Raw genomic sequence first — 11,925 nt, forward strand, 5'->3', positions numbered from 1 at the left:
AACAAATACATGAAATCAAAACTTTTACATTGAAGAATGCCATGAATAGTTTTACATTCCAGTTCAAGTTCCCAACAACCACACCCTTTCTTCCAGATGATCATGGAGTAAGCTAAATTCGAAAAAAAAATGAAAGAAAAGATCAACTAGTTATCTATTGCAATTTGGGTCCTACTACCTTTTGATGCAACCTTCTAATTCTTTTGGACTTTCATACAATCCATGCCAACTGTCTACGTACTCACAGCTGCTCCATCGGTTGCCCATGAGAGTATGGTTGTTCTCCATCTAAAAATCAAAGAGAGAAGCAAAACAATTAGTCTTCCAGGTGTACAGAATCCAGAAAAGGTTTTACCTTGTATGCACCAGAGTTGAAAATGTATAATTAGAAAGGAAAATTTAGGTGCATTTAGATCTCATCATACAGTCTCTGAATACTGGATCAAAACCAAGTTGTACGTGTCCAGTGTTGTATTCTTCATTCTATTACATTTTCCATGCAAACTCTTACGGTAATAATTCATCTCTATGATAACCCCGTGTTACATATTGCCCGAAAAAGAAAAAGAAAAAGAGAACAAAAAAAGGTAGGCTTGGAATAAATGGATTTATTTCAATCTCGATCAGTAGACAACAATGCTCCGGATGATTAATAAGAACAATCAAATGGAATTAAAACAAAATTTATCTGAAATAAGAAAAGTGTCGGCACTGGCTATCTACAGCATACAGAAATGCAAAATATCACTATGTAGGCATATATTGGTTACCACTTTCACCATCAGATGCATCGGCAAGCCTCGCGATAGCATCGATGAGCGCTTGTTCATGTTCCTGCATTACACATAATGGTTAAGCTTGCAGTTCTAAGCAATGGACGTAAAGATATTGCAAGTTGTTTGAATCAATAACAAACATACTTTCAGCGTCTTCTTTGCCTTCTCAAGCTCGTGAGGATCAGGATGACTTGCATCGAAAACCTTCTCCACCTTTTGAAAGAATCAAATCAAATTAGAAAAAAAATAACATATGATGTTAATAATCTAAAGTTGATAAGTAATGGTATTAGTTGAGCTGGTTCTCCATAAATACCTCCTTTACTAGAGCCTCTGTGTTTAATAACTCGATATCATCAGAAAGTTTCTTCACAATACCATTCTGTCGCGGCAAAGATTCTTTTCTATATAGGCCCTTCACTGAACCTCTGCCTCTTCCCGTACCAGGAGCAGGAGCACCATGACTGAAGGATTTCTTAGCTCCATGGAAACCATGACCTCCTCGATAAGATATGCCTGGGTCCTCACCATCCCACCTTATGTCGTCTGGAGAAATCTGTAACAATCAGGAAATCAATATTGGTCTCAATAAAATGCATATGGAAAAATTATTTGCGCTACGAAGCATTCCACTTCAATGAAGCAGTAAAACCATTGTCAGTCTTAAATAATCATAAGATACCAAATAAATATAAACACCTACTCACTAGATCCTCCAATAAACAACAAGAGATTGGTATGGTTTTTCTGGAATTAGCTTAGATTAGAAAATATGGTAAATTATGTAGAAATCAGAGTATTTTATACTAAATAGAACATAAATCAGAGTTTTTATATACAACCTATGACACTACTTTAGGAAACTCTAAGTTAGGAAAGATACTAAATAGGAGATATGATCCCTTAAAATAAGGGATTTTAATAAAAAAAAATATCTACAAAATATTCCTAAAATATTTACAGAATATTCCTACACTCCCCCTCAAGCTGGAGAATATACATTGTATAATCCCAGCTTGAATAGGAATTTATTGAACACAGGTTTTGGCAAAGCCTTGGTAAGAATGTCTGCAATCTGTCCTTCTGAAGGAATGTAAGAAAGAGTGGCTGTCTTTTTGTTGACTTGATCAGCAATAAAATGCCTATCAATTTCAACATGCTTTGTTCGGTCATGTTGAACTGGGTTCTTGGCAATCTGAATGGCAGATTGATTATCACACAAAACTTCAAAGTGATCCTCCTGATTTGTGCCAAGTTCTTTTAGTAATTTAAGTAGCCAAATTCCTTCGCATATCCCCAAAGCTAGTGCTCTAAATTCAGCTTCAGCACTACTTCTTGAAACAACAGATTGTTTCTTACTTCTCCAAGTTGTAAGGTTACCCCAAACAAAAGTGCAGTACCCACTAGTGGATCTTCTTTCAGTGAGATCTCCAGCCCAACTAGAGTCTGTAAAAATCTTAACAGTTCTGTCTTGTGTCTTCTTAAACATTAAGCCGTGTCCTGGAGTTTTCTTCAAGTACTTGAGAATTCTATTTGCTGCTGCCATATGCTCTTCAGTAGGATTAGTCATGTGTTGACTTATCACATTTACGGGAAAAGCTATATCTGGCCTTGTCAAGGATAAGTAGATTAGTTTCCCAACTAACCTTTGAAATTTCTCTCTGTCTACTAAGGACTCATCTTCTTTATTGAATCTCAAGTTTGCCTCCATTGGTGTATCAGCCGGCTTACAGCCAAGAAAACCAGTTTCTTTGAGTAAATCAAGTACATACTTTCTCTGGTTGATCACAAGTCCTTTTGATCTTGCCACCTCCATTCCTAGGAAATACCTTAGCTTTCCCAAGTCCTTGGTTTCGAATTCCCTGTTTAACAACTTTTTCAAATTGCTAATCTCTTCCTCATCATCTCCAGTAAGAATGATGTCATCCACATACACAATTAGGATAGCTTTCTTATTTGTAGAAGTTACCTTGATGAAAAGCGTATGATCGGCAAGGGACTGCTTGTAGCCATTTTGAAGAATGACTTTAGTGAACCTCTCGAACCAAGCTCTGGGTGATTGTTTTAACCCGTATAGAGACTTGTTGAGCTTGCAAACCTTGTTGCTACCTTCAATAGACTTTGAGCCAGGTGGCAATTGCATATAGACTTCTTCCTCAAGCTTGCCATTAAGAAATGCATTTTTTACATCAAGTTGGTGTAATTTCCAATCGCAATTTACAGCCAAACTTAGGAGTACTCGAATAGTGTTAAGCTTTGCCACAGGTGCAAAAGTTTCTGTGAAGTCTATCCCATATGTTTGCGTGAAACCTCTGGCCACTAGTCTAGCTTTGTATCGTTGGATACTGCCATTGGAGTTATACTTTACAGCAAAGATCCATTTACAGCCGACAGCCTTTTTTCCTTGAGGAAGGTCTGTAATGGTCCAAGTAGCATTTTTCTCTAGTGCACAAATTTCCTCTTCAACAGCCCTTCTCCATTTTGGATCCTTTAGAGCTTCAGCTATGCTTGTGGGAACCTGTTCTTTATCCAAAGTTGCTGTAAATGCTTGAAAAGACGACATCAATGAATTATAACCAGTAAATTTTTCAATAGGATGCTTGGTGCACTGTCTAACCCCTTTTCTAATAGCAATAGGAAAGTCATCTAGAGTAGTGGACTTACTGATTTCTTCTTCCATTTCGGCAGCTGGACCCAAATCCAATTCTCGGCAAGAATCAGATTGCAAAACAGTCTCAGGGATATGTCTTCTTTTTCTTGTGTAGACACGAAGCTGTTTGGGTGATGGTGTTTTTTGAAGACTGTCAATTGGAGTAGGTGTATTTTCAGGAAGAGTGTTTAAAGTGGGTGTAGGTGAATTAGTCGTAGGTACTACCGGAGAATCAATGGGAGCATTCACAGGTGACAGATCTGCAGGTAATGGCGAACAAGATGGCAATTCTGAAGGTTGAGAATGAAGATTAGAAGGAGATACCTGTTGTGGCTGAAAATCACTCCATGTTTCCCCCTGAATTTCAGCCTGAGTGAAATAGGAATCTTGCTCATAAAATGTTATATCCATAGTGGTGAAAAATCGTTTAGAAGGAGGATGATAGCATTTATAACCCTTCTTAAGTGAAGAATACCCAACCAATACACATTTTAAAGACTTAGGATCTAACTTGGACTTATTAGGAGCAATATTTTGGATAAAAACAGTGCAGCCAAAAATTTTAAATGGCAGAATGGAGGAGATAGGCTTAAAATGAGGAAAGTGCTGCAAAAATATAGATTGAGGCGTTTGAAATTTTAAAACCTTACTAGGCATCCGGTTGATTAAATGTGGCAGTTAATAAGGCTTCCCCCCACAAATATTTAGGAACATTAGTGGTAAATAGAAGAGAACGAGTAACTTCAAGAAGGTGCCTATTTTTCCTTTCGGCAACGCCGTTTTGCTGTGGGGTTCCAACACAAGAACTAATCTGAACTATGCCCTTTTCCTTAAAAAAAATCACCTAAAGACCTAGCAAAAAATTCACTGCCATTATCAGATTTAAAGAGCTGGATTTTAGACCCAAATTGAGTGAGAACCATGTTATAAAATTGCACAAAAACACTAGCAGTTTCAGATTTATCTTTCAGCAAATAAGTCCAAGTTATCCTACTGTGATCATCAATAAAAGTGATAAACCACTTACAATTATCAGCATTCTTCACCCGAGAAGGGCCCCAAATATCACTATGGATCAAAGAAAAAGGGTAAGAAGGCTTGTATGTAGAAGGAAAATAAGATGATTTAGTATGTTTGGCAAGAGAGCAAACTTTGCAAGAAAAAGAATTAGGCCTTTTATTAATGAATAGAGCAAGAAACAATTTTGCAAGGTATTGGAAACTAGGATGGCCTAAACGAAAGTGCCATAACATAACAGTATCAACTTTTCCTAAAGCGGTAAATGACTTGGAGATCTCAATTTTAGGAGAGGTAGGGAGGATGTAGAGACCATTATGCAAGCTGGCCTTACCAATCATCTTCTTCGAGTTCAGTGCTTGCAAAGTACAATCACGATCATTAAAAATTACAGAGCAGTGCAAGTCTGTGGACAATTTACTAACAGAGATGAGATTGCACGCCAGATTTGGTACAAAGAGAACATTTTTAAGTGCAATCTGTTCATTGAGAATAACAGTGCCATGTCCCTCTATTTTGCACAAGGTACCACCAGCCGTTTTGACAGCGTTACCAAAGGTATGGAAAAAATTGTGAAACAATGCCTTGTTACCAGTCATGATCCGTAGCACCAGAATCGAGGATCCAATTAGGAGTCAACTGGGAGGAGAAAAATGCAATAGAAGAAAGGTTACCTTCTGGATCTTTTATGACCAGATTACCTTCACAAGACCCTTGAAACTTTCCAAATAGTTTTTGAAGTTCAGCAATCTGTTCTTTAGTGAAACTAGTGACAGAGGTGGCAACGACAAGGCTTGATTTATTATCTCGAGAGTGCTTGGACTTCCAGTCCTGAGGCTTACCATGAAGCTTCCAACACTTCTCCTTAGAGTGGCCGGGCTTTTTGCAATGATCACACCAAGGTCTCCCCCGTTTGGAAGAGGGAGATGATTGATGGGTCAGTAAGGCAGATCTTTCAGAAGTGGAATATGGTTCATCAGACAGCATCACACACCTTCGGCTTTCTTCCTTCTTGACCATAGAGAAAGCCTCTCGAAGGGAGGGAAGAGGAGAAATAACCAGGACCCTGCCGCGAACCTCGTCCAGGTCCTTATTTAAGCCTTGGAGAAATTGAAAAAGTCTTCGTTGAGTAACAATTTGCTGATAAAGAGCAGCATCTCTTGGATCTACCCAATCATAATGTGCATACAAATCTAATTGTTGCCAAAGAGCAGTAAGGGTATTGTAGTAGAGAGTAACAGGCATGGTTCCTTGTTTAAGGGTGGCTGCTTGATCTTCAACATGATATAATTCAGCAATGTTATCCGTGCTAGAGTAGGTTTCGCGGACTGCACTCCAAATTTCAGCGGCTGTGGTGTAAAGAAGAAAGTTTTTGCTTATACTCGGGGTCATGGAATTAAGGAGCCAAGTCATAACCTGACCATTGTCACGCATCCACTTAGCAAAACCAGCATCAGTCACAGCAGGCTTCTTGATTTCACCAGTAACGTAGTCCAATCTTTCTCTGCCCAAGAGAAAAATCTTAACTGATTGGGACCATTCAAGAAAATTGTTGCCATTCAATCGATGGCAGGTGATAGTCAGACCAGACGAATCTGATGGAGCATCGGAACCAGAAAAATTTTCTGGATTTGAAGTAATCTCCGAAGTAGGAGAAGGAGTTTCGGACATGGTCTAGGTTGAAAAAGAAATCGTAACCTAAGCTGATACCATGTAGAAATCAGAGTATTTTATACTAAATAGAACATAAATCAGAGTTTTTATATACAACCTATGACACTACTTTAGGAAACTCTAAGTTAGGAAAGATACTAAATAGGAGATATGATCCCTTAAAATAAGGGATTTTAATAAAAAAAAATATCTACAAAATATTCCTAAAATATTTACAGAATATTCCTACAAATTAAGATAATGAAAGAACTTTATATGAGAAGCTCGGAAATGAAGGTTATGAGGAATATAACACTATAATAGAGCACCAAGCATTGATGTCATCAAGTACAGAAATTGAAACATATAGTTCACAGGTATCTATAATAGCTCACTTCTTAACAAATTAGGAAGACATGCATAACCAACAACGAAATAACTAAACAAGTGCATAAAAAAATGGCTACAAAAATAACACCAGATTCCTATCACTTCCTAGAAGATAAACTTGAAAACAGTTTAATAGTGCTTAATTGCATAGTAGCCACGTGTAAAAACAATCATCCTACCCCTTGCCCACAAAAACTCTCATGTCATGGAAGAAAAGATTCATATTAATTACAACTGCTGGAAATGAAAAGCTATGTTACTCGGCGTGGTATCGGATATGGGTACATATAGACATGGGTATAGTTGAATTTTTTTCAAGTTTTTCTATGTATTTGGAGGATCCTTGGGGGCCATATACTCATATCCATGTGGTAGAGACTAGTGTTGGACAAAGAAACTACAAGAAATATGAAAAGTCCGAGCAACAAAAGAGTGCAGTCAAATAAAAGCGACATTAGTTGCATCTGAACTATATATGTTATCTTCATTAAGGTTACTAATGTTAGTAACTGTACTTCATTACATTATACCTACAGCCTATAGGCCTATTTTTAGTAATATTCTAGGACAATTTGGTTTAGTTCAACATAATGCCTACCCTCAAAATATTAAAACACCAACGCTTTAAAATTCCATAGTAACCTAGTTGAAAATAACAACTAAAAAATATTTATAATCAAAACAACTTTACTGTGTCAATCTGATTGATATTTGCTAGTTTTCAGAAAGACCCTTTCGTTATCGAGAAAGTATGACTTTATAAGGCTTTAAACTTTCCTCCCCAAAACCAACTGACTTCAGCTCAAACAAGGCCTAGCTAACTTCCAAATTCTAATTTATGCCGTAAGACATATGTGAACACATAAAAACCAACAATCAGGTTTTATTTGCATGTAACAAATTTCACTAATGTTGCAAATAACAATTTTTAAGTGTTTTGAAAGGGAAGAGAAAGTTATCTGATTAGAAGAAGGTAGACTCTTAAAAGGTATTAAAATTTGGCATATGTATCCTAATTTTATTTTTGTTAAATGTTAAAACATTTGGTTTTTGTGTAAATTTAGTAAAGGAATTGGTGCCACTTAACTCTTGAAACTATACACAATCAAGAGCATTATATACAAAACATCAATATAAAAAATAAAAATCATATTTGTCAACACAAACTTTGCTGCTACACAAGGTAAAGACTAGAAAACACATCGAACTTTAAAATAAAATAAAAAATCATATCTACTTACCTCTTTGAGATCAACCCATTCCCAAGTCTCATTTGCTGTATTAATATCATAAACCAAAGCATGTCGACCCTGTAAAACAACAATAAAATATACCGTTGATGACTTAGCATCACATGGAATTAATACAAGTAATTCTGAAAGTCATTTTACAATCATTAGAAGATAATTAAACCATAGTGGATAAAGAATAATCCTTTTGAATAATCAGATTGTAATTTTGGAGGCCTTTAGAAAATTGATACTTCGCCCCAGCTCAAAATATTAACAGATTGCAGACAAATTAGTAAAACATAGATAAATAAAATACTTGCAGTATTGGGTAAAAATAGGCATACTATGCAGTCAATCCTCTCTATAACAACTAAATCCAACAGCTTATGATGAGTCACAAAGAGAGAGACAGAAAATGCCTTTGTATGCCTTGAACATACCTCAGAGCGATTGTAATCAGTGATTACAGCCTCATAGAAATGGTTGTCTTCAGGCCATCTTGTCCACACTTTCCTTCCAATTAAGGGATCAAAAGTTGCTCCTTCAGCACGTTCATTCGCTGAAAGGCTAGTGATAGTGCCACGGTTATTGAATTGCCTATTTCCAGCAGAAACTGCAGCAGGATAATGCATAGGCTTTGCCGAAGATAGGCCAGGCAATGACTGACCCTGTAGGGGAAATTTTCAAGTAATATAAGTCAATTTACACATTCACATTTCTATAACGAAATCATTATCATTGCTCCTTGCATTTGGTCCAAGCTCCTAAAGCAGCTTCACTAGCTAGCATCCAAAGAAGAAAGCTTAACACAAAGAACTACTAATAATGTTCTAAAACTTGTTATTCCACCAGCAATGATAGGGAGTTTACCGATTGAGATGTCTTCTGTTTCTTGCGGGATGCTGAAACAGTTGGACTAGGCAAAACACTGTGGATGCTATGAGATGCACCAAGTCTCGCAGGCTGGTTCCCACCACTTTGTCTCCAGTCCCTGATACAATTGCCCATTTATAATCCATTAAACAGAATAATAATCAATCACTGGACCCTGAAGTCAGAGTAATTCATGAAGCATCCGAACCTTATCCTTCTGATAATATCATCAGCATTAACCTTAGTCAGAAGCTCTCTATGCTCATCATCTGACACCCTCAGTTCTTTCCTAAGTTCTGTTATCAGGCCTTCCTTTTCCTGAATATGCCAGCATATGCCAAAGCATGGAAACCCGATCAATATGAAATAAACAGGAAAGCAAATTAAAACCAAGTCCAACAAGTGTAATACATCATACCCAAGTAATGGCATCGGATTGAGCTTTAAAAGCACGCAGAACAGCACAGTAAGCTTCTTGCTCAAGTAGATGTATTTGGGATTCCATGTCAGAATGCATCCTAAAATATGAAGCAGAACCTACAATAGATCTTCCATTTCCAGCAATATTACCCCTTATTGGAACTCTAGTTGGCTGTGAAGGAGGCAAATCATCATCGGTACCTGTTGTCATTATAAAAACAAGAATGACCAAGCAGCATAGAGGCATCCCAGGGCAATTAATAGTATTCTGATGCCCTTGTTTGCAAGGCTCAAAAGAACAGTTATAAGGAAATGCAATCGAACAAATATACATAAAAAAAGATGGAAATAAATGGGTTTATCATGAATCTTCTTGTTTAGTAACAAAAAATCTAGCATAATATGGACAAAGAATTGAAAGAGAGAGAAAGAGAGAGAGAGAAGAAAATTGCTTTTTTTTTCTCAAACAGAAAAAAGAAATTATATACTGAAGTTCTCTATATTTGAATCCCACTTAGAATTCAAATAAAAAATGTGGAAATAAAACCCAAAAGTTACCCAGAAAGTAAAAGCCAAACAACAGCCTTTCCGCAGTGAAATTTATCAAAAAGTCAATGACCCCAATTAATTAAACCCTAAACCCTCATTTCTAATCTTACCCCCACCCAAAAAGAAAATGAATGCACCCATTATCCAATTTTCAAATATCGAAAGGAAAAAAAAAGGAGGTGAAGAAGAAAAATGAACCCAGAAACAGCAACATTGTTTAATACAACAATTATGACATTAATAAATGCAACATACCACTACTATCGCAAACTTCATAGTCCATACCGAGAAATAAAAAGACGAAGCAGTAAAAGATGTTCTCTTTGTTGAAGGAAAACACCAACCCACAAAAACCCTAACGAGAAGTTGCCCAGAGAGAGAGAAAGAGAGAAGGAAATTGAAGGAAGAAGCTGCCGACGATGCAAAAATCCTATCCAAATCCAAGTACAGAGATTTAGAGAGAAAGTTGAAAGGTATGTACGTGTTGGTTATTTCGAAAGAGATTTTATTGAAGGCAGGGATGGGGGAAGAGAGGGCAAGGGAGGGACTTTTTGGACTTGAAATGAAAAACTTCACTTCTTACGGCTTCGCTTTGGATTTGTTTTGGAAGAGATTGATTTGGTTTGCTGTCCTATTTTAAAGTGTTCTCGTTTAGAGATAGTTCCGGTCCAGTTCGGACATGTATTGTTCTGCTCCAAAGATCTTTGTTTTGATCAAACATAAATTTCACTCTATTGTCTCCCGGATATCTATTATTGCTTTAGGCCTTTTGGGCTTGCTGCCTTCCTTTCTTTATTTTCTTCTATCTATTTGGGCTCTAATACTTGATCTTTTCATTTCTTTAAAATTTCTGAGGATTCCTTTATTAAAAAATTATAGAAAAAGATAAAAAAATTAGTTAAATTAGTTCTTTTAGCATGGTAAGTTCCAATTCACGGGCTGATACCTCTATCGATACTAGTTAAATCGAACGTGGTTTATTCTAGTTTTGAAAATCATGAAATAAAATGAAAGGGTAATTACATTATGTTCTAGTAATTACAAGGAACTATAATTTCCTAAATGTGTTTGACTAGTTTTGTAATGCCTTCGACCTGATTTGCCGCATTTGGATTTTGGGGTGTTACTACACACAATACTTAACAATTTAACATAACAAATTACAATTTCTATCTCTTTAAATTTTATCATTTTAACTGAAAAATTAATATTTAAAAACAGAGGGAGTACTTAAAAAGACTTATTACATCAGACATGATACAGATCATTACAATAAAGAAGTTTGTTAACTATAGACACAACAACCTTATAAGTTCAAAAGAACTTAGTGAGCATTATTATAAATTACCTTGGCGAATACTTTATTTTTTTAAAGAACACATATGTGCCAATCTTTCTTTTGAACCCCTTATATTGGGCAAACTCCACTACAGTTTTGATACACACATACACATTAACTATCATACTCTTAGTATATCACTTCTTTCTTTTCTAACTAATTGAAGATTCTTTCAGACATTTCTTAATTCTCTTGTTTACATATGTACTTCCAGGCAAAACATACCTTCAAAATATGTTTCATACAGACCACATCCTAATACTTGCACTTATCTCAAAGCAATTGTTCAAAAAACATAAATCATGGGCGAATACATACAAATTTTGGCGAATACTTATGTAGATCAAAGTACCATCAAACTATTAATCAAATCATACACTTATTCAATACCACCAAACCCATACTAATAGTATAATACGTAGATCAATCAGACAACTTTCATGTAATTTTACTCTAGAAACCCAGATGCTCAAAATAATCAATAATAAGATTTCATATGATTTCAGACGAAGTCATTATACCACCCAAATATAACAGATTCCATATAACTCGAATTCAACCATTTCATAACACAAACAAACCTACAATGACAATTTCTTAGGTCATACATAGATACGAATATATCAATATCCAATATTATTAGACCATCATAGTGGATACCTTTATTAATATACAAATACACAGTTCTTTTCAAAAACTTACTCAATTATTTCACAAATCTTATTCAACCTTTAACCCTGAGCATATCAATACCTTATCTTAGCCATACCTATTATAGATCTAACAGAATTTATCCATAATTTACCATAAAAATAGATATACACAACTTACTAGACATACATGGTAGATCACGCCACAAAATCCAAACAAAACATGACATAAAGGCATCATATAGACTCTTGTGTTTACTGTCCCTATAACACCCCTAATACGTATTTGTCGCCGGAATAGGGTTACAAAGCATTATCGTACAAATAAAACAGTAAACCATTCAATTCATCCATCAATACAAACATAATCTAATTA

General features: G+C 35.8%; 1 protein-coding gene across 1 annotated transcript; it reads right to left on the reverse strand.

Moving 5' to 3' along the window:
- Positions 1-6: 6 nt before the first annotated feature.
- LOC107948276 (protein EMSY-LIKE 1) lies at positions 7-10,276 on the reverse strand. The gene is made up of 10 exons (XM_016882770.2): positions 9,816-10,276; positions 9,010-9,212; positions 8,800-8,909; positions 8,589-8,709; positions 8,159-8,386; positions 7,728-7,796; positions 1,093-1,332; positions 921-989; positions 771-834; positions 7-288 (listed from the first exon to the last, which is right to left on the reverse strand). The coding sequence occupies exons 1-10, from the start codon at positions 9,841-9,843 to the stop codon at positions 242-244; spliced, it is 1,179 nt and encodes a 392-aa protein (XP_016738259.1). The 5' UTR covers positions 9,844-10,276; the 3' UTR covers positions 7-241.
- Between the last annotated feature and the right edge of the window lie 1,649 nt (positions 10,277-11,925).

The sequence above is a fragment of the Gossypium hirsutum genome, chromosome A04, assembly GCF_007990345.1.
Source record: "Gossypium hirsutum isolate 1008001.06 chromosome A04, Gossypium_hirsutum_v2.1, whole genome shotgun sequence".
In the NCBI taxonomy this organism is placed as follows: Eukaryota; Viridiplantae; Streptophyta; class Magnoliopsida; order Malvales; family Malvaceae; genus Gossypium; species Gossypium hirsutum.